Source organism: Cetorhinus maximus, chromosome 7, assembly GCF_964194155.1.
Source record: "Cetorhinus maximus chromosome 7, sCetMax3.hap1.1, whole genome shotgun sequence".
NCBI lineage: Eukaryota > Metazoa > Chordata > Chondrichthyes > Lamniformes > Cetorhinidae > Cetorhinus > Cetorhinus maximus.
Genome location: NC_135885.1, coordinates 34,183,842 through 34,211,706, shown reverse-complemented (window position 1 = coordinate 34,211,706; position 27,865 = coordinate 34,183,842). Strand labels below are relative to the sequence as shown.

The following is a 27,865-nucleotide window of genomic DNA, read 5'->3' as shown; positions in this document are numbered from 1 at the left end:
TGTGCACTGAGTATAAAACTAAAAATACAAAATGTATAAAACTTTATATCAGAGTCCCCAAGTCATCAAAGTACTATTTTTGTGGCTTGCTTAAACGAATTGAACATTTTCTTTTAGCCTCATCATATTTTAAAATAGCTTAATAGATTTAGAAAGTGTCACACAACACTTAACATTAAAGCCTAAACAAGTGCTTCAAGTGGTATAATAGAACGTAGTACAATAACTAATAGTAACTCATGATATAGTGCAAATGCCACTGAGACTTTCAATTTTGTATTTGTAAAATTTAATATTTGTTATGAAACTGTGGATTTGTCCAGTACCCAACTTCTGTTTCTTAAAATGTTATATTTTTCCACTGAACTGTTTGTTTTGCTTCAAAACACCAGATTCTTTGAAGTAATGACATTGAAAACACAGGAAGCATTACAATCTATATTGCAAATCGACATTCGAGATCTGAATCTTGAATATTTGTACATTTCTAGTCATTAGCCAGTCATAGCAATAAATATTTCAGTAGTTCTGCAATTAGATATAAATCTGTCAGTTATATTGTTTCACCTAAATCCTAATTTTAATGATTTTCAACATGGGCATCAATTGGCTCGATGGATAAGTACAGAATGGTATAGTACTAGGCCATACAGACCAGGATCGACCTAATTGTGATCCCATCTTCATGCTAGCCATTTAGCTATGCGATGAGGATCGAATCCAAACATGCTGTAATGCCCTCATGACTGGCCTGCTGACATGGCCTAAATTCGCACCTGTAGAAACATCAAATGCCCAAAATAACTGTACCCTAGTAGTAACTACTTCTTTCAGGAAGGAGGAAAAATTGAGCGAGGCCAGAAAAACAATAGGCATGTCAAAATTTAAAGTTAATTTTTAAAATGTGTAGTATTTAAAAATACATTAAAAAGTTGGTGTACTCTTTTTTAAAAAAAACCTGTTTAATCTTTATAATGAAGTTTTAAGAAACAATGTTGAGTTGAAAGATAAGGGAATGTCAGACAAAGATAAGGGAATGAAATTGGTATTTTACAAATTCTATTTTCAGAGAAAACTTTGATAAAGATTGCCCAGTAAAATACTATTTGTGAAAGCTCGAATGCATTAAAATTGTTATTGCTGGAGTGGAAAAATTATACAACACCCTCCTGCTGCTTTTGTGTGCAACAAAAGAATGGTAGTCTTTTTGTGCAGTAAAATAGATTTGTCTCTGCTTTTTCATAAAATCCTATAGAAAAGTAGTCAGTGACAAATAGATATAGAAAAGCAGTCATACTGGTAAAATTTAAAATAACATGAAGTTATTAAAATTTGGGTTTAGCAAATTTCAAGAGCTGTTTTGTAAAAGTAAAGTTTATAATTAACCATCTTGTAAAAGGAGAGAATTGTGACATTTGGGCCTTATAGTTTATGTCTTGTTCATCTGTAAACAATTCTGCACTTTTGGTGAAATTGAAACCAATGTTTAGCAGATCTATTGTGAAGCGCTCTTTAGATCCTAGTCTGACATCCTGCAGAAATTGGGAGTTTGCTGTGTGAGAAATTCGTAGTGTTGAGTTTTTTTGTGGTTAGGCTACTGGACATATTTCTACTTGAAAAGCATCATATAAATGCAAATTGTTGGTCTGTTATAGAGTTGATGTCATCTCTCTTTTAAAGATTTTAAGGGAATGTAAGCTGACTCTCATTTAAGATTTTAAAATAATTCTAAATGTTATTGATCTTTGAATAACTTGAGCTTAAAAGCTGCTAAATTACAGCAGTTCCCAATTTTAATAATTAAAAATTATATTTTGAGTACCATGTATGCAGGAGTGCAAAGGTTATGTTCATATACCTATTTTTCTTAAGAAACGTACATTTTTATATATAGCCTGAAGATTTACCAAATGGATATTCTTTTAATTCCTGTAGAATAAGGATTGAATACTCTAAACCAAATTTTTAGAATGAATTTCGCAGTCAGTCAAATTCACACTCTTGTGTATTTAAAATTACTTGCAGTTTCTGCCTGCATTTATTTTCTTATTGGAATGCTTTTGATTTTTTTTACAGCTTCCTTTTAATGGGAGATGATAAATAAATGAATAAAAAAGTGCTTAATAGCATAGACCACTTAAATTTACCATCTAAAATTAAATAACACTGCAACTTTTAAATATAGCCTCCTTTGTTACTATTTCTAATGTTTTTTTAAACATTATTTAAGGGGGTCTATGATCCAAACTAATTTGCTGCTGATTTTATACCACGTATTATAGAAACTGTGAAGATAGGAAAAATACCTCAGCACATTGATAAATATAGATCAGTTTAAAATTGTATTTTAAATGTTTAGTATAAATGCATCACAAAATGTTTAATGCAAATGTATCCTGGCTAGCACGGAGATGTGATAAATGTGTCCATGTATAAAATTAGCCATACATCACACAGGAATTATCCAGCCGTTTTCAGTGTTATCATATTTGTGCATCCACATTCTCGATACAAAGTTGCTTTTGTCTTAGGAGTAGTTATCCTGGACTTGTTTTTAATTAAGTTTGCAAATGCAAACAATGTTCCAGAAAGATGGAAATAAATAAATGATTTAAAAAATATATAATCCAATTTCATATTATTTTAATGTGAGAAATGTGACATTGATATGTTAATAATATGCTATGTTTTAAAAATAGCACAAATAACTTCTAATAGTATCTAACAATGTGATGCTAGAAAACACTTGGGTGCAGTATTACCACTTGATACTTGTATTAGCGGTAAACTTGGATTAATTGCATCAGTATTCTAAGGAACCTATGCAATCAAAGTGTTACCTGATCACTGTAATGCCAGCTCAAATATTTGCACTTGCAAATTATGATACAGTAACAATAATGAAAAATATTTTGCCTGTAGTATTCAATGAAAGAATATGCTATTTTTCCATTATCTATGTGCAGTTTCATCCCAGCAGGAGTGTAAGCAAATGCACTGATTTCATTATATTTGGTACTCAAGGATTACAGATGTCTGTGCCTGATATTAAAATTGTATAGAATTGAGATAAGGACATTTTTTAAATGTTTGAATATTTTTATTGTTAATGTTTGCCTGCAGGCAATACAAAAGGAATAGCCTGCTAACATATTCTGTTTAACAATTTCTAGTTAAAACCGTATCTGAAAAATATATTTGTCTAAATTGACATTATATTTTGTATGAATTATTGACAGTTTACGTCGGGGTATCAAAGCTGTTGTTTTTGGGTAAATCTATCTTTTTGAATACTCTGTTTAGTAATAAAAATAGATCTTGTTGAATGTTAACTTGAAAACATAGTTTTGACTGCAGTTTTGATAATTGATTAGTTATTTTGTTTATTTATTTACAGAGAATCCTGTTAGTTTTCCTGAAGGCAACAAAGAAAAAGAAATTCTAACACCAATTGAAGATATACAAGTTGAAAGCTCTATTCCACATACTGATTCAGGCATTGGAGAGGAGCAAATAACTGGCCTCATGAATGGCACTGATTTGGAAACGGGCACTGTGCCAGATGCAATGAGTGAACTTCTTTCTTCCTTGTCCTCCGAAGTAAAGAAATCCCAAGAAAGTTTAGCTGAGAGCCCAATTGAAGTACTGAAACCAGCTTCATCTGTAACGAGTGTCAGCCAAGGAAAAGGCATGAATGTGAAGGAGATTCTGAAAAGCCTTGTTGCAGCGCCTATGGAACGTGCAGAATCTGGGGCTGAACTTGTATCGTACCCTGATCCTACTGTAAAAAGAGAAGCACAGGCTATTCTGCCAATGCAGTTTCACTCCTTTGACAGGTGAAAAGCCTCGATGTTGTTTTAATTTATTCACCCACCAGAGTATTTATGAATGTGAGTGATGAGGTGATATTGGTGAGAGGGGGAGAGGTCTCCAGGGGTTTCAGAGACAGATTGAACAGCAGCATCACATAGCCCAAGCCTGTCGTCTTCACAGCTCAAAGCCATAATGGAAGGTGGCAGCCTGAAATGAGTTGCCACTGCAAAGTGTATTATTTTTGAAATGCTTTCACACAAATCACTGAGCTCCGCATACAACTTTGTTTCATGGTTTAATGTCATCACGAGGCACAAATTGGTGTGTCTAATTGTTTGCCACCTGCCAGTGAAACGAACTGCCAGGAAGACAGAAGGATCTGTTTGTCTATCAGGCATTCAGACGATTGAGAGTGACAACATCAAAAATTTCGCTTCAAAGTCTGAAGCTTTGATCGGCCTTTAAGAGACCCCACTCTCTTGTGCTTCTGGTCAACTGAATTTTTCAATTAGTTTAAATATATTGGGTTCCTGCTGTCTCATCTGTCTTTAGGAAGATGTAATTATATTATGAACAGTCTAAACAGATTTCTAGTCAAAGAAGGTCCAAATTCCCATGATGGCACTTTTAATAATTAAAAAAAAATCTTTAGAAAACACACTTTATTGTAATTTTGTGCACCTATTAGCCATGCTTTAATTAGGTTACAAATGTGCAATCTGCTCCTCTTGTTTGCTAGACAATTTCTAGGTTTTTTTTAGTTTATCTTAGTTTTAAATAAAGAAATACAGTTAGTTAAAAATTATGAATAAAAATGTAAAGTTGCACTAATTGCTAAACTAAATTATTGTTCGATTATTAATGCATTGAAATAGAGACAGTTCAAAGAAGCATTTCAATAATAATAAAACTCCAGGCTCCAAAATAGGTACTGTAATCATTTGAAAGGAAATCTTGTACATAGTTCACAGTCTCAGTTGGCTGCAGCAATTGCTACATATTTTGAATAAATTGAACCAGAGACATGGAACTTTCCCTCTTACATTAGGGTGTAGATCCACTATTTTATGTTTAGCATCTTCCAGGGAACCATTCTGTGCATTGTGCTACTAAAATGATATTCTTTGAGCACCTCATTCCAGCCACTTTCCAGTTTGTGTCAGGATTGCAAGATTTGCAAAGTAATAGATTTCTGAATTATTTATGATTTGGGAATGTATAAAGTTAAATACATCTGATATATATTCTGAAAGCAAAATCCTTTTTTTCCCTGATATTAGTTCCCTTTACTACGATGCACAATGTAGTGAAAGTGGCAGAGTTATCCTGAGGCCTTTTCTAACATCTGAGTGTAGTGTATTTAAGTTTGCTGACAATACAAAGTTAGGTGAGAAAGTAAGCTGTGAGGAGGACACAAAGTGTATGCAAAGGAATATAATAGGTTACGAACATACATATTTGGAGCAGAAGTAGGCCATTTGGCCCCTCAGGCCTGCTCTGTACTGAATAAGATTGTGGCTGATCTGTTTGTGTTTTAATTTCACATTGCCATCTACTCCCCGAAGACCTTTGATTCCTTTGTCCAACAAGAATCTACATACCTCTGCCTTAACAATATTCAATGACGCATCTTCCACTGCCTTCTGAGGCAGAGTTCCAAAGTCACTCAACCCCCAGAGAAAAAATCCTCCTCATCCCTGTTCTATAAGGGCGACCCCTAATTTTAAAACTATGCCCCCTAGTTCTGGACTTACCCACAAGAGGAAACATCTTTCCATGTCTACCTTGTCAAGACCATTCAAGATGTTTTATACTTCAGTCATCCCTCACTCTTCTAAACACCAGTTTAGAAGCAAGCCGAGCCTGTCCAACCCTTCCTCATGAGACAACATGCTCATTCCAGGTATCAATCTAGTAAACCTTTTTCTGAACTGCCTCCAACACACTTACATCCTTCCTTAAATAAGGAGACTGTAACTTCACACACTACTCGTGATGTGGTCTCACCAGTGCCCTGTATAACTAAAGCATAACATCCTTACTTTTATTTTCAATTCCTCCTGTAATAAAGGATAGCATTCCATTAACCTTCTTGATTAGGTGCTGTACCTGCAGACTAACATTCTGTGACTCATGCACTAAAACACCTAGATCCCTCTGCATCTCAGAATTCTGCAGTCATTCTATGTTTAAGTAATACCCGGCTGTTTTATTCTTCCTGCCAAAGTGAACAACTTCATATTTTCCCACATTATACTCCATCTGCCAGATTTTTGCCCACTCACTCAACCTATCTATATCATTCTGCAAACTCGTTATGTCTTCTTCACAACACACTTTTCCTACCTATCTTTGTGTCATCTGCAAATTTAGCTACTATGCCTTTGCTCCCTTCACCTCAGTCATTGACGTAAATTGTAATATGTTGAGGCCCCAGCGGGACTCCACTCGTCACATCCTGCCAATCAGACAAGTCTGTTTTCTGCCAATCTTCTATGCATGCTAATATGTTACCCCCCTACACCATGAGCTTTTATTTTCTGCAATGACCTTTGATGTGGTACCTTATCAAATGCCTTCTGGAAATCCAAATACAGTACATCTACAGACTCCCCATTATCCAAAGCACATGTTACTCCTTCAAAGAACTCTAACAAATTGGTTAAACATGATTTCCCTTTCACAAAACAATGCTGACTCTTCCCGATTACCTTGAGGTTTTTTTAAGTGTCCAGCTATAACCTCTTTAATGATCAATTGTAACACCTTCTCCATAACAGATGTCGAGCTAACTGGCCTATAGTTTCCTGTGTTCTGCCTCCCTCCCTTCTTGAATAGAAGGGTTATATTTGCTACTTTCCAGTCTGATGGAACCTTTCCAGAATCTAGGGAATTTTGGAAAATTAACACAAACGCATTTACTACCCATCAGAAACCTGTTTTAAGACCCGAGGATGAAGTGCATCTGGACCTGTAACTCCATCTGTTTGCTCAGTCCTGTTTGCCTAATGATTGTAGTTTCACCAAGTTCCTCCTTCCTGACTTACAGCTAATATTGGAATGTTTTTTGCATCCTCCATAGTGAAGACAGAAGTAAAATATTTGTTCAAATTATCTGCCATTTCCTTATTATCGACTATTAACTCCCCATTGTCACTCTCTAGAGGGCCAACACTCACTTTACTTACTCTTTTCCTTTTTAAATACCTGTAGAAACGCTTGCTATCCATTTTTACATTTCTAGCTAGCTTCCTCTCATACTCTAATTTCTTTCTCCTGATTAATTTAACCTTTTAGTCCTTCTCTACCATTCTTTATATTCTGACCAATCATCTGACCTGCCACTCATCTTTGCAGTTGTATGCTTTTCCTTAAATTTGATGCTTTCCCTAACTTCTTTAGTTAACCACAGATGGTGGGTTCTACCTTTTAGAATTTTTCTTTATTGTAGGAATGTACTTATTCTGAATATTCTAAAATACCCCCTTAAATGTCTGTCACTGCTCCTCTATTGACCTATCCCCTAGCCTAGTATCCCCGTTCACTTCAGCTAGCTCAGCTTTAATGCCCACATAGTTGCCCTTATTTAAGTTTAAAATATAAGTCTTAGACCCACTCTTTTCACTTTCAAACTGGATGTAAAATACAATCATATTTTGGTCGCTGTTACGTAAGGGTGCCTTTACTCTGAGGTCATTAATTAATCCCGTCACATTACACAATACCAAGTCTAATATAACCTGCTGTCTGGTTGGCTCCAGAACATGCTGCTCTAAGAAACTATCCCAAAGTATTCTATGAACTCCTCACCCAGGCTACTACTGCCAACCTAATTTTTCCATTTATATGTAGATTAAAGTCACTCATGATTAATGCCATCCCTTTATCACAAGCACCCAATATTTCTTCTTGTCTACTTTGTCCTACATTGTGGTTACTGTTGGGGGCCTGAGACCACTCCTACTAGTGACTTCTTTCCCCTACTATTCCTCATGTCCATCCAAACCGATTCTACATCCTGATCTCCTGAACCAAGGTCATCTCTAACTATTGCACAAATGCCATCCTTGATCAACAGTGCTATCTCTCCTCCTTTACCCAGCTTCCTATTCTTCTTGAATGTCATATACCCCTCAATATTCAGGACCCAATCCTTGTCATCCTGCAGCCGCATCTCCGTAATGGTTATCAGATCATATTTATTTGCTTTAATGTGAGCTATCAATTCATTGGCTTTGTTATAGATACAGAGCCTTTAGTTTTGACTTTTTGTTATCTTTGTCTCCTAGTCTTGATTGTTAGTGCATTCTTGGGTATTTTTCTCTCTGCCCCTTCCTGCCATTCTCTGACCCTCATTTCCCATAGTGGTATTATTGCTGGACTAGCAACCTAGAAACCCAGGGTAATGCTCTAGGGGCCCGGGTTCACATCCATTGTTGATTGTTGCAAAACCCATCTGGTTCACTAATGTCCTTTAGGGAAGGAAATTTGCTGTCCTTACCTGGCCTGGCCTACATGTGACTCCAGATCCACACCAATGTTGGTGACTCTTAAATGCCCTCTGAAATGGCCTAGCAAGTCACTCAGTTGTATAAACCCGAATAACTGTCAAAAAGAAATGGCCCACCGACGTCAGCGTAGGCACTGGAAATGACAACAACAAACTTTGCCCTGTCAACCCTGCAAAGTGCTCCTTAAGAACATCTGTGGCTAGTGTCAAAAGTTGGAGAGCAGTCTAACAGATTAGTCAAGCAGCAGCCTGACATAGTCATCCTCATGGAACCGTACCTTACAATGTCCCAGACACCACCATCACCATCCCTGGGTATGTCCTGTCCCACTGGCAGCACAGACCCAGGAGAGGTGGCAGCATTGTCAGGAGGGAGTTGTCCTGGGAGTCCTCAACTTTGACTCTGAACCCCATGCAGTCTCATGGCATCAGGCCAAATATGGGTAAGGCAATCTTCTTCATCAGTATAGTGTTGGAAGGGGTCATTAACAGTGCTATCAAGCGGCACTTGCTTAGCAATAGCCTGCTCACTGACGCTTAATTTGGGTTCTGCCGGAGCCACTCAGCTCCTGACCTCATTACAGCCTTGGTTCAAACATGGACAAAAGGGCTGAAGGCAAGAGGTGAGAGTTGGCTGCCTTTGACATCAAGGTAGCATTTGACTAAGTGTGGCATCAAGGCACCCTAGCAAAACTGGAGTCAATGGGAACCAGGGGAAAACTCTAAACTGGTTGGAGTCATACCTAGCACAAAGGAAAGGTGGTTGTTAGAGGTCAGTCATCTCAGCTCCAGGACATCACTGCAGGAGTTCCTCGGTGCTGTCCTCGGCTCAGTCACCTTCAGCTGCTTCATCAATTATCTTCCTTCCATCGTATGGTCAGAAGTGGGGATGTTTGCTGATTGTGCAATGTTCAGCACAATTTGCGACTCCTCAGATACTGAAGCAATCCATGTCCAAATGTAGCCCGATATCCTGGATGATATCCAGGCTTGGACTGACAAGTGACAAGTAATATTCACGCTACACAAGTGCCAGTCAATGACTGTCACAAACAAGAATGTTTCTAACCATCGGCCCCTGACATTCAATGGCATTATCATAGCTTTCAGCATCCTGGGGTTACCATTGACCAGAAACTGAACTGGACTAGTCATATAAATACTGTGGCTACAAGAACATGTCAGAGGCTGGGAATCCTGCGGGGGGTAACTCACCTTCTGACTCCCCAAAGCCTGTCCACCGTCTACAAGGCACAAGTCAGGAGTGTGATGGAATACCCTCCACTTGCCTGGATGAGTGAATCTCCAAATACACTCAAGAAACTTGATAACACACAGGATAAAGCAGCTTGCTTGATTGGCATCCCATTCTCAAACATTCTCTCGCTCCATCACCGATGCACAGTGGCAGTAGTATGCACCATCTACAAGATATACTGCAGGAACTCACCAGGCCTCCTTAGACAGCAACTTCCAACCCACGACCACTACCATCTTGACGGACAAGGGCAGCAGGCACATGAGAACACCACCACCTGGAAGTTCCCCTCCAATCCACTTACCATTCTGATTTGGAAATATATCGCCGTTCCTTCACTGTTGCTGGGTCACAATCCTGGAACTCCCTTCCTGACAGCACTGTGGATGTACCTACACCACATAGACTTCAGCATTTGAAGAAGGCAGCTCATCACCACCTTCTTAAGGGCAATTAGGGATGGGCAATAAATGCTGGCCTACCCGGCAACGCCCACATCCCAGGAATGAATAAAAAATAAACTCTTTCCACATTTGATCCTTTGCCCCCACTTTCAGTTTATAACACCCTCTACTTCCCTGGTTACGCGGTTCACAAGAACACTAGTCCCAGCGTTCTGGTGTAGATCATCCCGATGATACAGCCCCCACTTTTCCCAGTACTGGCCCCACAAATCGGAACCCACTTCTCCCACACCAGTCTTGGAGCCACATATTCATCTCTCATGTGGCTCAGGTAATAATCCAGAGGTTATAACCTTTGAGGTTCTGCTTTATGATTTATTGCCTAGCCCCTCATACTCTTTATGCAGAACCTCTTTCCTAGTTCTACCTATGTTGTTGGTACCTACATGAACCATAACAGCTGGATCCTCCCCCTCTCACTGCAAGTTCCTCTCCAGCCCTGAGCAGATATCCGGGACCCTGGCACAGGACGGGCAACATAGCCACCTGGACTTTCGCTCTTTGCTGCGGAGAACAGTGTCAATCCCCCTCACTCCTGCACTGCTGTCCTCTGGGTCCCCTTACCTGCCTCACTCGCAGTCACACCCTCTTGTCCCTGACTACTGACCCAATCAAAAGACCCTATCATAAGTGGTGTGACTGCCTACTGGTACAAAGCATCCAGGTAACTTTCCCCCTCCCTGATGTGTTGCAGAGTGCAGCTCAGCCTCCAGCCCACTGACTCTGAGCCAACATTCCTCGAGTCCTAAGCACTTACTGCTGATGTGTTTGCCCTGGGTCATAACGGTATCCAGGAGCTCCCACATGCTGCAGCCTTGACACATCACCTGTCCTGCCACCCTTAATGTGTTTTGATTAACTACTTAATTATATTATTCATTTATTTATGTTGCTTTTTTACATATTTTATTAACTTTACCACCAATTTATATATTATTTTAAACCTTAGGAATAGAATAAACCTTAACCACTTACCACGTACTCACCAAACAGCTAGCTGTTTTACCTGAATTGAGCAAGAACCAATTCCTACAGGGTGAGAAAGACAGAAAAGCAAAAGGAAACAAACACCTCCTTCCCTGCCTTCACCGAGCTCCCCCACTCAAACTCTCAGGTTTGCACTCAGTTTCCTTAGCTGCACTAGTTTCCAAGGTTAGGTGTATGAGTGGAGAAATGTGGGGTTATTCACATTGGTAGGAACAGTAAAAAAAACAAATATTTTTTAAATGGTTAGAAACCATTAGGTGTTGGTATTCAGAGTTATTTGGGTGTACTTGTACAAGGAGCACATAAAGTTGGCATGCAGGCACAGCAAGCAGTTAGGAAGGTAAATGGTATGTTGGCATTTCTTGCAAGGGGGTATCAGAGTAAATAAGTCACGTTATAATTGTGCATGGCCTTTGATGAGACAATACCTGGAATACTGTGTGCAATTTTGGTCTCTGTACGTTAGGAAAGGGTGCAACAAAGATTCACTAGATTGATATCTGGTTGAGAGGTTTGTCCTTTGAGGAGTAATTGAATAAATTGGGCTTAATTCTTAGGGCAGGATCTTCCAATCAGTGAGCGGGCACGGGGCCCGCTCGCCGACACATAAAATGACGCAGGATGACGTCGGGTGGAACGCCCGACGTCACCCCATGTCATTTCCGTTTTCAGGTCAGCGGGGGCGCAGCCGAGTCAGCTGCGTGCCTGCCAATCTGTCAACGGCATATTGAGGCCATTGAGAAACTAATTAAAATCATTAATGGACCTGCCCGTCCAACCTTAAGGTTGGCGGGCAGGCTGGGAGCCCTGGCGGGCTTCAGAAAAAGCATGAAACCACACCCATGGGTGGAATGAGGTTTCATGAGGGTATTTAAAATTTTTAATAAAGGTTTCAGTTAAAGTTATGGACATGTCCCAACTTATGTGACAGTGTCACATGAGGGGATATGTCAGGAAAGCACACGCGCGAAAGGAGCGCACTCCCGGCTGAGGGAATCCGCCCCCCCCCACCCGCACAGGGAGCGCATAGCACTTCCTGGCAGACATCATGCTGGGTGGGCCTTAATTGGCCTGCCCATGTAAAATGGCAGCGCGCCCCCTAATGGGGGCGCCGATTGGAAGCACACCTGCTCCCGCTCCTGCACGCCCCCCCCACCCCAATGGGGGGAAAATTTTTCCCGTAAAGTATGGAAGACTGAGAGATAATCCATTGAAACATATAAGCTTTGGGAGGGCTTGACCAGGGCCAATGCTTCAAGGCTGCTTCCCCTGGCTGCAGAATTTGGAACTAGGGGGCATAGTCTCAGGAAAAGGACCTTTTGGGACTGGGAGAAGGAAGAATTTCTTCACTCAAGGTTGTAAATCTTTGGAATTCTCTACTCCAGAGGACTGTGGATACTGTTATGACACAGCAGGTGGTAATGGCTGAGTTGTTTAAAACCCAGAGAGAGAAACTTGAACAACTGTTATAACCTATATTTTCAATTGGTATGTTTGAGATGCAGCTCTGAATTCGGGAATAAAACCACCAAGCCTCGAGGCTTTTTATATAAAACTAAATTAAACATTTATTAATTTAACAACAAATTTAAACACATGCACATGTTCACAAATTACTACCATAATAACTTTTAAACAAATTCCCAAATTAATCACTCCCAGGTAAATCTTCACCAAGGCAACAGTAACCCATAGACGTTAAACAGGCACCAAGCAAAGCACATTTGACCTTACAAATTCAAAATGAGGTTCTTTTCAATTTGCAGATACAGTTGTTGGCTTACAGGCTGGTTAGATCTTACATGCCTCTGACCTGAGCACCCACAACTCCTTACTGTTTCTACCGAGCTTCCCCTTTGAATGTAAATTTTCCATTGTATTACTAGGTTTTGTAATTTTACCTCTTCTAACAATAATCCTTTCATTCCACCAATATTTTTAGTAATATAAACACATTGCTTGGTGTCTCCCAGCTAGGTGCAAGATTTTGCCCATTCTTTTGAATGGTTTATTCAATAAATGCAAATTGTACTTTATCTTTTACTCCCTATATTTATCTAATTAACATCTCACACCACTATACATCAAAGCACCCAGACTAGCTGGTTTTAATCCAGTTAAGCCACACACATATACACACACACACACACACAGACCCTACTACAATTCCAATTTAAAAATAATTTCCAATAATGTTAATTAATCTCTTCATGACAATACTCAGTTGTTTACTATATTCAAAGGTGAAATCAATAGATTTTTGAACTCTAAGGGAATTGAGAGATATGCGACCAGGTGCAAAAGTGAGTTGAGACCAAAGATCAGACCAAGGGGGTCAATCGTCCTACTTTTAAAAAATTCTTATGTGGGATGTGGATGTCGCCGGCAAGGCCAGTATTTGTTGCCCATCCATAATTGCCCTCGGACTGAGAGGCTTGCTTAGCCATTTCAGAGGACAGTTAAGAGTCAATCACGTTGCTGTGGGTCTGGAGTCACGTAGGCCAGACCAGTTAAGGATGACAGATTTCCTTCCCTAAAGACATTAGTGAACCAGATGGGTTTTTACAAAAATGGATGATAGTTGTCATGGTCACCATTATTGAGACTAGCTTCCAATTCCAGATTTTTATATTGATTGAACTTTAATTCCACAAGCTGCTATGGTGGGATCTAAACCCGTGCCCCTGAACATTAGCCTGCGCCTCTGGATTACTAGTCCAGTGACCACTATGCCACCATCTTCCCTACTTATGTTCTTAATACCCTTTCAAACCGACTGCTAAGAGTTGTGCGTAGGGTAGAATGCTGATTACACCTCCCTTCCCAACGTGAAATCCTTGTTTTGGTTTTGTACATTGTCGAGACCACTAACTAATGTGTGGAGGAACGTGGGCATGACTCCTGCCCCACCACTATGTACTACAATGTAGTTCTTGCACATCTCTGTTCAACATTCTTCATAAAAGATAGTAGGGCACACTGGATGAATGTTTTTATAAATTACCAAGTTCCTTTAAAAAAACACTTGCATGCTCATCCTTCTGAGTGCTTTCCACGACACGAAATATTTTTGTTGATTTCTTATTTTATCCACATTATCCATATTCCTTCATTCAGCACAGTCAGCATTAGTGTTCAGAGCAGCATTAAACCATATGGCCCCTCAGAACTGTTCCGCCATTCAGTAAGATCATGTTTGATCTATTTCAACTCCACTTTCCTGCCCTATCACTGCCCACTCATATGCAGAAAACTGCCGATCTCAGTCTTGAACATATTCAACAACTGAGAATTCACAGTCTTTTGTGCTGCAGAGATTCAAATCTCTGAGGGAAAGAAGTTCTCCTCATCTTGGCCCTAAATGGCTGACCTATCCTGAGAGTATGAACCTTTGTTTTAGACTCTCATGTTAGGGGAAACAGCTATTTTGCATCTACCCTATCACCCCATATTCTTCTAAACTCCAGAGAACATACATTCGAACATATGAATTAAGAGCAGGAGTAGGTCACCCGGCCCCTTGAGCCTGCTCCACCATTCAATAAGATCATGCTTGATCTGATTTTAAACTCAACCCGCATTCCTGCCCACTCCTGATAAGCTTTCACCCCCTTGTTAATCAAGAGTCTACCTAGCTTTGCCTTAAAAATATTCAAAGATCTGCTTCCACTGACTTTTGAGGAAGAGAGTTCCAAAGACTCTCAACCCTCTAAGTAAAAATTTCTCCTAATCTCTGTCTTAAATGAGCGAACCCTTATTTTTAAACAGTCACCCATAGTTCTAGATTCTCCCACATGAGGAAATGTTCCCTCCACATCCACCCTGTCAAGACCCCTCAGGATCTTAAAGGTTTCAATCAAGTCGCCTCTTACTCTTCTAAATTCTGGTGGATACAAGCCTAACCTGACCAGCCTTTCTTCCGAAGGCAACCTGCTCATTCTTGGTCTAGTAAACCTTCTCTGAACTGCTAATGCATTTACGTCTTTCCTTAAATAAGAAGACTAGTACTGTGCATAATACTTCAAATGTGGTCTCACCAATGCCCTGTACAACTGAAGCATAACCTCCCTACTTTTGTAACCAACTCCCCTCACAATAAACGATAACATTCTGTTAGCTTTCCTAATTACTTGCTGTACCTGCATACGAGCCTTTTGTGACTTGGACACCCAGATCTCTCTCAATCTCAGAGCTCTGCAATCTCTCACCATTTAGATAATAAGCTTTTTTATTCCTCCCGCCAAAATAAATGACTTCTCATTTGCCCACATTATACTCCATTTGCCAGATCTTTGCCCACTCACTCAACCTGTCTTTGTTACTTTGTAGCCTCCTTACGTCCTCCTCACAATTTACTTTCCTACCTATCTTTGTGTTGTCAGCAACTTTAGTAACCATTCCTTCGGTCCATTCATCCAAGTCATTTATATAAATTGTGAAAAGTTGAGGCCCTGGCACTGATCCCTGTGGCATGCCGCTCTTCACATCCTGCCATCCAGAAAAAACCCATTTATGCCAACTCTCTGCTTCCTGTTAGCTAGCCAATCTTCTATCCATGCCAACATGTTACCCCCTACACCATGAGCTTTTATTTTCTGCAATAACCTTTGAACATAAGTCCAGTCTACTCAGTCTCACCTCATTGTACAGCCCTCTCATCCCAGAGATCAGTCTATTGAAGCTTTGTTGAACCCCTCCCTCTATGACAAGGAGACAAAAACTATACAAAGTACTCCAGGTGTTATCTCACCAAAGCCCTGTATAATTGCAGCAAGACTTCCTTACTCTTGTAATCCAACTCCCTCTGAATATAGGCTAGCATACTATTTGCTTTCCTAGTTGCTTGCTGTACCTGCAGGTTGACATTTTGTGATCCTGAGCTTCAACTCCACTTTCCTGCCTGCTTCCTATAATCCCTTGATTCCCTGAGAGACAAAAATCTCTCAGCCTTAAGTATATTCAATGATGGCACATCCACAACCCCCTGGGGCACAGTATTCCAAAGATTCACAATCCTTTGAGTGAAGAAAGTTCCCGTCATCTCAGTCCATCTCAGTTTTAAATGATTGGCCCCTTATCCTAAAACAGTGTCCCCTCATTATAGATTACCCAGACAAAGGAAACAATGTCTCGGTGTCTACCCTAGTCAAACCCCTTCATAATCTTGAATGTTTCAATAACATCACCTCTCATTCTTCTAAATTCCAGAGTATAGACCTAATTTACTCAGTCTCTTATCATAGGACAACCCTGTCACCCCAGGCACAAATATAGTGAACCTTCGCTGCACAGCCTCCAAATATGTTCTTCTGTAAATATGAAGAAAAAAATTGTACACAGTATTCCAGGTCTGGCATCTTATTAAATGTCTTTTGAAAATCCAAATATACTACTTCACTGATTCCTCTCTGCCTACCCTGTAGTTACATGCCCAAAAGAACTAGTATATTTATCAAACACGATTAAATTTTCATAAAATTTTGTTGAATCTGCATTTCTAAATGTCCTGTTACCATGCTTCTAATGACAGATCTAGCATTTTGCCTACTAATGATGTCAGGCTAATTGGCCCATAGTTCCATGTTCTCTCTCTCCTCATCCTTTTTACAATGGCAGAGTTACATTTGGTACCCTTCGATCCACGAGGATCATTCTAGAATCTGGAAGGTGTGCAACCAAGATCTTATGCATTTTATCCTAAATGCCAAAGCACATGGAGAAAAACTTTTGTGCAATTGGGGATGGGATTAGTGTAATTGATAACAAAAGGGCAACAATAGTGCCAACTGTGTACTCCTCTTTATCTCACAATACCAAGTAGAGTTTGATTGAAACATGAGCCTACTGCTAACGGATAATAATGGTTCTTCACTTGCTCCCAGATTATGGTTCTGTATACATGTCAGCTGAGGTAAACCCTATATAAACTAATCCTATCCCTGCTGCAATATATAAAAGCTATTTGTCCAAATTACTGCAAATAATGGTCAAAATTATGGCCAGAATAGTAGGACTGTTTAAGGAGAGATAGTGGTGTAGTGGTAATGTCACTAGTAATCCGGAGTCCCCAGCAAATGCTCTGGGGGCATGTGTTCAAATCCCACCATGACAGCTGATGAAATTTAAATTCTGTTAATAAAATTTGCAATATAAAGCTACCCTCAGTAATAGAAACTATGACGCTATCATCAATTGTCGTAAAAAAAACCATCTGGTTCACTAATATCCTTTAGGGAAGGAAATCTGCCATCCTTACCTGGTGTGGCCCACATATGACTCCAGATCCACAGCAGAATGGTTGACTCTTAAATGCACCCTGAAATGGCCTAGCAAGCTACTCAGTTCAAGGCAATTAGGGATGGGCAACAAATGCTGGCTTCGCCAGCAATGCCCTCATCCCATGAAAGAATAAATTTTTAAAAAGGGCAATAGCTGTGAGAACATTTTAAAAGGAAATTGAAACAAATGCACATATTGCCTAAATAGAAGAACTGACCGCTAGAAAATAATAGCTTTTAAGAAAGAGAAATTGCAGATAATCTTTACTAGACAGACATCCAAATATTAGTTTTTAAACTACAACCATCAAGTTAAAAATTAGTCTGTGGAGATGGCTCCAGCATCGGCAGTAAGCACCTTTTTGGATGTAAAACTAGCTTTGACGACTTAATATATGACCCATGTAAATTTTCACTTCTAACAGAAAATAATTTAGTCAAGAATGAAAATCCCTTAAATCTGAATGTTTTTAAACTTGTATTTTCAATTTATTTTCCCCTTTATTTGACCTAACTCAACAATGTGCCAACTTGGGAACGGGGGAAGGATAAGACTGGGGACCTATTTGCCATGACTAGTGAATCAGTTGCATACAATTAAATTGTTTCTGGATCAGACAGAGTGATGCTTAGACAGCTAACCAGCAACGTACTCATGACAACATTTTCATTTTATTTGTTGAAGTATTTCTTGCACTTGCAAAACTTTGTTTTTGTTAACAACTGCATTTCATGCAACTGACATTGTCATGGCCACGCAGCAAGCAGCCATTGGATGAAACAATAGTCTGTTCACAATATTCCATAGTTTTAAATAAATAAAATCATTAAGATTCCATTGTAGTAAGACTTTCAATTCACTCAAGTTGCATGACTTTGTGTAGATTCAAGTCCTTTAAAACATAAGCACCTGCATGCCACATATGCTGTGGATAAAGGGGAACCAGTTTAATTCAGACTGTTAGACTATTCAGCCTGCTAGAAATTCAACTTTGGCAACTCAGACAAACATTAAATTGTTTATGACTGTATTCGGCTTCATTTTTTTCTACTTGAAGGTGGTATGATGAACCAAGAGTTAATTTGATTAAATACTGTTCAGTCTTGAACCAGTGACTTGAAAATATACTGTCCCCAATTATGTTATACATAATTTCAATTAAAAGGAAACATTTTTCTTAGATTAAAATATTTTTCTGATGTAGTCACCATGACTTTAATGATAAAAACAAAAAGCTAAAAGCTACTGCGGATGCTGGAAATCCAAAACAAAACAAAAACAGAATTACCTGGAAAAACTCAGCAAGTCTGGCAGCATCGGCGGAGAAGAAATCAGTCAACGTTTCGAGCCTCCATGGCCCTTCGGCAGAACTGCAGCATAGTTTCAACAAGGGAGAAATATAAATTGGTTTAAGGTGGGTGGGGGGCGGGGGGGAAAGAGACACATTGAGGGTGTGGTGTGAGCAGATAATCAAAAGATGTCAGAGACAAAAGGGTCAAAGAGGTGTTGAAGGTGGTGGTCTTTGTCTGAGAAAAGTGCTAATTAAGAATGGAATACAGGATATTCAAAGTACAGCTCTAGTGGGGGTGGGGTGGAAAGACTAAAGGTTTTAGTTTTAGATTTAAAAATAATGGAAATAAGTGGGGAAAGAAGAATCTATATAAATTAATTTAATAAATTAAATAATAATTAATAATAAATAATAATTAATATAAATTAATAATTTATATAGATTCTTCTTTCCCCACCTATTTCCATTATTTTTAAATCTAAAACTAAAACCTTTAGTCTTTCCACCCCACCCCCACTAGAGCTGTACTTTGAATATCCTGTATTCCATTCTTAATTAGCACTTTTCTCAGACAAAGACCACCACCTTCAACACCTCTTTGACCCTTTTGTCTCTGACATCTTTTGATTATCTGCTCACACCACACCCTCAATGTGTCTCTTTCCCCCCCGCCCCCCACCCACCTTAAACCAATTTATATTTCTCCCTTGTTGAAACTATGCTGCAGTTCTGCCGAAGGGCCATGGAGGCTCGAAACGTTGACTGATTTCTTCTCCGCCGATGCTGCCAGACTTGCTGAGTTTTTCCAGGTAATTATGACTTTAATGATGGTAGATTTTGCTTGACAAATCTAGTTCTTTGTGGATATGATGGAATTGCAAATATCAGCAAGCATTGGCTCAGTAGTATTATCCTTGGTGGTAAAGTAGAAGGGAGTCGGTTCAAATTCCATTCTAATCTCATGAGAATGCAACATCTAAAAGATGAGGTGAACATTAATGGTTGCTGGTCTTTTTTTGATTTTTTGTTATACAGTACTCTTATATAGAACATCTTAATTGTAAAGGTAATCCAGTCAAGCTTTTAAGTGTGATTATTAATTCCTCAATGCAAGATTTCTGAAGATTTAACTGCTGCTATGTGATTGAACAATGTTATTGCATTCCATGCGGGGAAGTCTAAAGAATTGCTTTCTAACTTTATCTTATTCATTCTGGAGACATATCTCTTGTTGATCACCTTCTCAGATGGATTGTCTGAGACTGAAATCTTTCTGTGTCGATACTCATGAATGAGAATGCGTGCCCACTTTCTCCATAGTGTAACATGTTCATTGACGTGATTAATTGGCAATTGGTATTTATATATATTTAAAGCTGTCATTCAGTCACACGACAAGGACAACCAACTGCTAACTGAAAAGTCTTCATCCATAACTTCACATTATTCTTACAACAAACTAATATTGTGGGTCCGTGCTTTAATGATGTATCATGTGATTAGATTTATTGTTGGTGTATTTTTCCTCAAAGTTTCAACTTTGCAGAAGTAATTGTCATTGTTTGTCATTCCAGGTATTTAAAAATGCCTATAGTGTCATTATGTTAATAGTTTCTGAATATAATACAAAAACCTTTCAGCTCACATTAATACAGAATGTGAAAATGCATATCTCTGTACACTCAAATAAACGACTTGCCTCTAACAGAAGTCAGTTTATTCTAATTAATAGGAACTGATGGGAAAATAATCTGTTTTTAATTATGGAAAACTGAAAAGTGGCATTGACATTGCCAAAGCTTTAGAAAAAACTATGGCATCAGACAAAACTACAAATTGCATAAACTTACAAAAGTAAACGATATAAATATGCTTTTGCTGCATTTTGTTTTGGACTAGCATTAATCCTTGGATGTGCCTTCATTTGCATTGTGTTGTCCATTGTGAGTGGAGGTGGGGTGGAAGAGAGAGGGTGACAAAATTTTGCATTCAACTCAACTGATCTGTATTGATATTTATGCTTCAGATGAGACTCTTTCATCCTACTTCACCTAACCATTCACCATAACCATCTATTTTTTCCCCCTCATGCTTTTCTAGCTTCCCCTTCAGACATTTGTGCTATTTGACAGTGTAGAAGGAGCATGTCACGCATACTTGTAAGGAAGACAGGGTTTAGTATTTTAGGAAAGATATTGGTTCATGTTAAATGCAAAGGCATACATTGATATTCTCATGAGAGGATATTAAATTTACTGTATTTTTTTCTACCTTATTAGGAGTGTCGTTGTACCAGTGAAGAAACCTCCTCCAGGCAGTCTGGCTGTCAATACAGTTGGTGGCGCCGGTACTACGAGTAGTCTTGCCACTGGCAGTGCAAGCAATGTAATCTCTCCTGCAGCAGCCACACCAAAAAGTATGATAAATACCACAGGTACAGTCAACAAAGATCTAGTTATAAAAGTTGAGGTGCTAATTGAGTAAAGTAATTGAAACAAATGTATATTAGATATTTCCCACTTTACTATGGAATGTTATGAACATGCTTCAGTATGAAATTCTTTCATGAACCAAGACGATAATCTTATTTCTACATATAACATATATTGATGTGGCAGTGATTGTAAGCATAGATAAAAGTTCTTCCTATTTACTAGTCCACACATCAGGTGCTGTGCAGATAATCTGTTTTATAAAGTACTATTTTTAAGCCATCAACGAAAATATCACAGTGAATAACTATGATCTAACTTTTCCCAATTGCAAAGGGTGTGTATATTTTTCTAAACATTCTTTCATGTTGCAGTTCCATTACTTTTCAAGTCAAAACTAAACTTCACAAACAGCCTTGGGATTTATTCTTGTTTAAACAAATAAGCTTACACATTGCTACTGGATACACAAGAGGAGTGAATTTTGCCCATTGATTTCACTCCCTCTTGTCCACAAAAGTAGTTATGATCATTGATTCGGTGGACAGGGAAATTAGCCTGCATTCACAGGTATGATACTGTGTGGTAGTGTTCATTTTCTGTTCTACTAATATTAAAAGATTTTTCTAATTTCCTTAAACAATTATCACATTAAAGTTATTTCCGTAATAGAGATATAAGAAGACCACCTCAAAAAGCAGATTCAGAACTAGGCTCAAGTATTGTGATGCACATAAAGTGACCAATTGACTAGACATATTATTTATTAAGATAAAAGCAAAATACTGCAGATGCTGGAAATCTGAAACAAAAATAAAAATAGCTGAAAAAACTCAGCAGGTCTGACAGCACCTGCAGAGAGGAATACGGCTAACGTTTCGAGTCCGTATGACTCTTCATCAGAACTGAGGAAATATAGAAATGAGGTGAAATATAAGCTGGTTGAGGGGGGGGTGGGACAGGGAGAGCTGGATAGAGGGCCAGTGATAGGTGGAGGCAAAGAAGAGATTGCCAAAGATGTCATAGACAAAAGGACAAAGGGGTATTGACGGTGGTGATATTAGCTAAGGAATGTGCTAATGGTGACATTAAGGGTAGAAAGCAGGACGAGCAAGTAACAGATAGCCCTAGTGGGGGTGGGGCTGGGGCAAGGGATCGAAATGGGCTAAAAGGTGGAGATGAAACAATGGATGGAAATACATTTAAAATAATGGAAGTTTTTAAAAATATATTTTTCTTTTCCCACCTATTTCCATTATTTTTAAATGTATTTCCATCCATTGTTTCATCTCCACCTTTTAGCCTATTTCAATCCCTTCCCCCCACCCCACCCCCATTAGGGCTATCTGTTACTTGCTCATCCTGCTTTCTACCCTTAATGTCATCATTAGCATATTCCTTAGCTAATATCACCACCGTCAACACCCCTTTGTCCTTTTGTCTATGACATCTTTAGCAATCTCTTCCTTGCCTCCACCTATCACTGGCCCTCTATCCAGCTCTACCTGTCCCACCCCCCTCAAGCAGCTTAAATTTCACCTCATTTCTATACTTCCTCAGTTCTGATGAAGAGTCATTCGGGCTCGAAACGTCAACTGCATTCCTCTCCGCAGATGCTGTCAGACCTGAGTTTTTCCAGCTATTTTTATTTTTGATATCATTATTTATATTCAATTTTAGACCAATAAGATTGACTTGACTTTAGATAGGGCCTTAAATATCCTCTGGACATTCCAAATTGTTTCCACCTTCCAATAGTTAATGAAATATTATTGAAATATGCTTTATGTTATACAGCATTGGCATGCAGCAAATACAAATAGCAATAAAGTAAATTACCACTGAATCTATTCTTTAAAGATATCAATTAGGGTATAAATATTCGCCAAGGCATTGAGGAAACTCCCCCACTCCTCTTCACATAATGTCATGAGATCTTTTACATCTCCCTAAACTGCAGATGTTCCCTCAGCTTAATGTCTCATTAAAAATTGCAAGCATCAACTTATATCTATGTGCTCCAGTTCTGGAATGGGGTTCGAATCACAAACTTCTGGCACAAAGGCAAGAATGTTACAACTGAGCTAAGCTGGCACCCAGACCGTGTCATACACGCTTTGAGCTTAGAACTTTGAGCCTCTGTTATAAGTTTTAATGGCGCAATCTTCCATGCATTAGAGTGCATATATCCTGCAGCTGATGATCTGGGTAGTTGCATTTTGAGTTTCAGCCTCTTTGGGACAGATTGCTGGACACACACGGACATGGACACACACGCACTTCACTCCCAATAGTTAGAAATTTATGTATTAGGAAGAGGAGAACCCCTTCTCTCAAGATAAAATGAGTTTTAAAAGTACCCATGGGTGGCAATGCACAGAACGTATACTGCATCCAGTTCAAAGCAAAGCTGTTTGAGATTACAGATAATCTTGCTCCACTTTGTTCTAAAGCAAAATGAGGCCATGACACTGCACAAATACTGCAAGTTTAGCATTGGTCTGAAGTGGAAATCATTTCGCACTGACACTTAAACTTGCACTGTAATTCACCAAGAATCTCAACATCCTTGAAATGTATTTATTTTCAGTTGAAGGATCCTGCCCTCAGTCCAAGCTCTACAAAAATTTAGAAATCAAGTGCAAAGGTACCATTATCCAGTCTATGATCATCTTCCTGACTCCTTTGAACAATTTCATTGTACGTGTGTATTTGTTGAGAGGCATATTTTGGTATTACCTGTGCTTTTATTTTAAATGTCCAACCAGGTATTCTTCTGGAATTGGTTCAGCCACTGAACCTGATTTTGGCTGTATTTAGTGAACTGAACTGATTAATATTTATTCTAAAACATTTGGAGCATTTCATTAAGAGTCCAATTTGAAACTAATGCTAATAATAATAATAGCTGATTAGAACTTTCAAGATTGCAGCAACATTTTTGTACTAAAATTGCAAAAAATAAAAACCATACTTATTTGTGAATTCTGAGAAGTGGTAGGTTTGTGATTTCTGAAAAATTGAGTTTATCATCCTGGTTGAGTTGTCAATATTGAATAGTTCTAGAGATGAAGATAATTGGAGAGTAAGTTAACAGGTAGCACTTATTGGTTGATTACAGAGAAGCATTGTTAGAGACCTGACTGTAGATTAACCACCCAACTTCTCAATTCAAGGGTGGAATAGCTTTAAAACAATGACTGTCAAATTAGAGAGCATTATTAAGACAGTATAGTGGCACAGAATGATTTAGTCCCAATATGCATCACTCTGAAATGTTCCAATTCAGGCATACCACAGGTGCTCCTGATCTGAACCTGATCACACAGGTGGGAACATCAGAGGGATTGTTGTCTTGGCTATTCTTGTACATCTAGCAATATGTTCTTGAACAATGTTAAGTAGGCCTGTAAACAGATATCTTCCTTTTCAGGGCAGTGGTTTATGAATATACAATTAAAAGAAAAGGAATAAATGATCAAATAAATTCTAAAATTTAAACAAAAAATGTTTTTTTTCTAATTTTACTTTATGGTACACAGCATTGAATTTTTGCAAAAATTATATCCTAAATGTTTGCACATAATTATAGTCTTATGCTCATATACTCTGAGGTGCCTCAACACAATTGCAACACAGGTTGATATTTACTACATAGATTCCATGACAAGCGTACAGACCAATGGGTTCTACACAATTTCCAGCCCCTCGGTATACAATGACCAGCAAGCTTTAGACTCTGGCCTTTCCCCATTGTGCCTTTGGGGCAGATGCAAGCATTAGTGCATTCCTCAGCATTTAGTCCTGGACCTCGGAATGTGCCAGCCTGCGACATTCAATTGTGGACAACTCTTTTCACTGGAAGGCCAACAAGTTTTGGGCAGACCAAAGAGTGCCTTTCACTGAATTGATAACCACCCCCCAGCAGCAGTTGATGTTTGTCTCAGTATGTGTCCCTGGGAATAGCCTGTAGATAGGGTCCTGTGTCACAGAACTGCTCAGGATGAACCTCGACAAAAACCACTGCATCCCTTTCCAGACCTGCTTTGCAAAAGCACGTTCCACAAACAGTTGGGCAACAATCTCTTCCCCACTTTAGCTGCTTCGAGGACAGCCTGCAGTGGCTCAAAGACTTCAGGTGAGCATGAAAGACCTGACAGGGAGTGCCCTTCTCACCACCAGCCAAGCTTCATCTTGGTGCTTGTTTGAATGTTCTAGAGATAAGGCATTCTTCCAAAAGACTTTGACAGGGTACACCTGCTTGGACCGTTCTGCAGCAATGTGGCCAGACCCACCCTTTGTAACTCCAGGGGCATGTAGAGCCTCAGCACATGGTGACACTTGGTGTTTGCATACTGAGGGTCCAAGCACCGTTTGATGCACCCGCACACAAAGGTGGCTATCAGAATGAGGGTGACGTTGGGTATATTTTTCCCCCTGTTATGACCAGGTAAGAAAGGTTGAACTGGCTCCCCACCATTCAACCTCCTTGGTTGGTCAAAACGAAGGTTTAAGTTTATTTATCACGAGGATATGCCATTTTTGAATCCAAATGTATTTAACTATTTAAGCTGTGAGATTTAAGGAACTAATCAGACAAGGTTTTCATTAGTCAAAGAAAGAACAAATTTATTAACCACTAAACCCGAGGGGAAAAAATAATAAAATTGTGACATCACACACACGCAAGAGCATGCACGCGCCCGCGCTGCCAGAAATAAGGCAAGTTAGAATCCAATAAAAAAAGGTTAAAAGAAAAGGTGTAGATTTTTAAACGTTGTGGCCGATTTGGATTAGCTGGTTTTGTGGATGCAGTCAGATGTACAAGATGTTGCAATTATTACGAGATCTGGGTTTGCTGGTAGATTTCTAGTAAATACCTTGGCTTCTGAACTGCATAATACACTTGCTCCAAAAGGGAGCAAGAGAGAGCAGCTTTCTTCAGCTTGTATCCTCTGCTGAAAACTTTCTTTCAATCTCTCTGCAGTGGTTGCAGCCTGGTTTGAAATACTTCACCCATTGTGTATTTCCAACGGGTTTTGGGTGGGCCTGTCTTTGGCAGTCTTTATTTCAATATCCAGCACTTTGCATTTTAAAGTCTCTTCCTTAGACAGTGATGAGTTTTGATGGGTCTCTGAATGGGCCACCCTAGAAGGTAGCCTTGCAGTTTTAAGTAGCTTGTTCTGTTCATTTCAAATTGCAAAATTTTGAGTCAGTTGAAAGTTGAAAAATCAAATTTTCAAAAGTAATGGGGCATAGCCTTGTGACACCCCTCCAGAGATTTGTATATAATGTCCCTGCAGATGACCTCCAGATAAAGTGGAAGATAGCTCGGGTGACCACTGCAGCACAGGATTGGGGTATGGACCAGGCTTGCAGCACGTGCAGCAACAACGAGAGTACCTCACCTGATGACCAAATTCTTACCTGCGATCAAGAGGGAGCATTGCTGCCACATGTCCAGTATCTATCTCCCATTTTTTTTGTGCATGCCCCGGACTCTCCAAACCATATCCCCAGTACCTTCAGGTATTCTAACCTGACGGTGGAGGGGACAAAGGATTGGTTGGTCCAGTTTGTAAATAACATGGCTCTGCCCTTGCTGTAATTTACCGTGGCTCCTGGGGCCAGTTCAAACTGGTTACAGATATCAACAGTCTGTGCATCGATAGCAGATCCGCGTGGAAGACAGCAAATGTCATCCTTGTACAGGGAGGCTTGACCTGCATGCCTTCGTTGTCTGGGATTGTCACCCCTCTTATGCCTGCATCCTTCCTGATGGACTTGGCAAAAGGATTGATACAACACATGGATAAGACAGAGACAGCCTTGCCTGACTCCCAGTTTGATTGGAAAGCTTTCTAATTCCCACCCATTGATTGAAACTGGACTACTGATGTTTGTGTGATGTAGTTGGATCCAATTGCAGATTCCCTCCCCAAACCCCATTTTGGGGACCACATCCCATAGGTGTGCAATATTCTGTCAAAGGCCTTTTCCTGGTCCAGGTTGATGACACTTCATGTCCTGCACATAGGCAATCGTACGCCTGAGTGGTGCGAGACTATCAGAGATTTTCCTGCCAGGTACAGCGCAGGTCTGGTCGGGTCATTACCAACTCGAGCAGAGTTGTCCAAGGTCATTGCCAATTGGCTCAACATTTTGTAGTCCACATTAAGCAGTGAAATGGGCTGACAATTTCTACTTTTCTCCCTTTCCCCCTTCTGCTTGTAGGAAAGGATAATCCTTTCCTTATGGACTCTGACATTCTGGCAGTCAGAAGCACGCACTCATAAGCTTCCAGCAGGTCTGGGCTGGCAGGATTGGATCAATCCACAGAGTTGAATACAAATCGGTAGTAAACCGTTGCTTCCAGGAACTTGTCCAGAGTTAGAGGCTTGTCCAGACTCTCATGCTTTCTGTCATCTAAGACCTCCATGAAAGAGGATAGGAAGGACTGGGAAGCCATGATGTCTGTGGGCTTCATGTCATACAATCCAGCATAAAAGAATTTGCTGATCCTCAATATGTCAGACTACAATGACGTTACCAAATTGTCGTCTTCCTTCAGACTGCTGGTCACAGAGCTCTCTATCTCTACCTTTTGGTAGAAGGAACACAAACACATTTGATCCTTCTCCACAAAGTGGACTCTGGACCAGAAGATGACCTTGGAGGCCCCCAAGGCAAAGAGTGACTCTGCACCTCTTGGGGGTCCTAATTGACATTGAGCTCCATTGGCTGTAGCAGGAGCAGATTCAGCATGCTTTTCTGGAGTCAGGACATCCCTCTCTTCCTCTGCACCTCTCACCCCCTCCTTTTTCTCTCTCT

At 39.6% G+C, this 27,865-nt stretch overlaps 1 protein-coding gene across 2 annotated transcripts in view; it reads left to right on the top strand.

Moving 5' to 3' along the window:
- nbeaa (neurobeachin a) overlaps window positions 1-27,865 on the top strand; it is a 1,012,857-nt gene that overhangs the window by 394,045 nt on the left and 590,947 nt on the right. For both annotated transcript variants that reach the window (XM_078545316.1, XM_078545315.1), the window contains exons 30-31: window positions 3,398-3,836; window positions 20,882-21,036. In XM_078545316.1, the coding sequence (XP_078401442.1) occupies window positions 3,398-3,836; window positions 20,882-21,036 (594 nt within the window). The remainder of the gene's footprint in view (window positions 1-3,397; window positions 3,837-20,881; window positions 21,037-27,865) is intronic.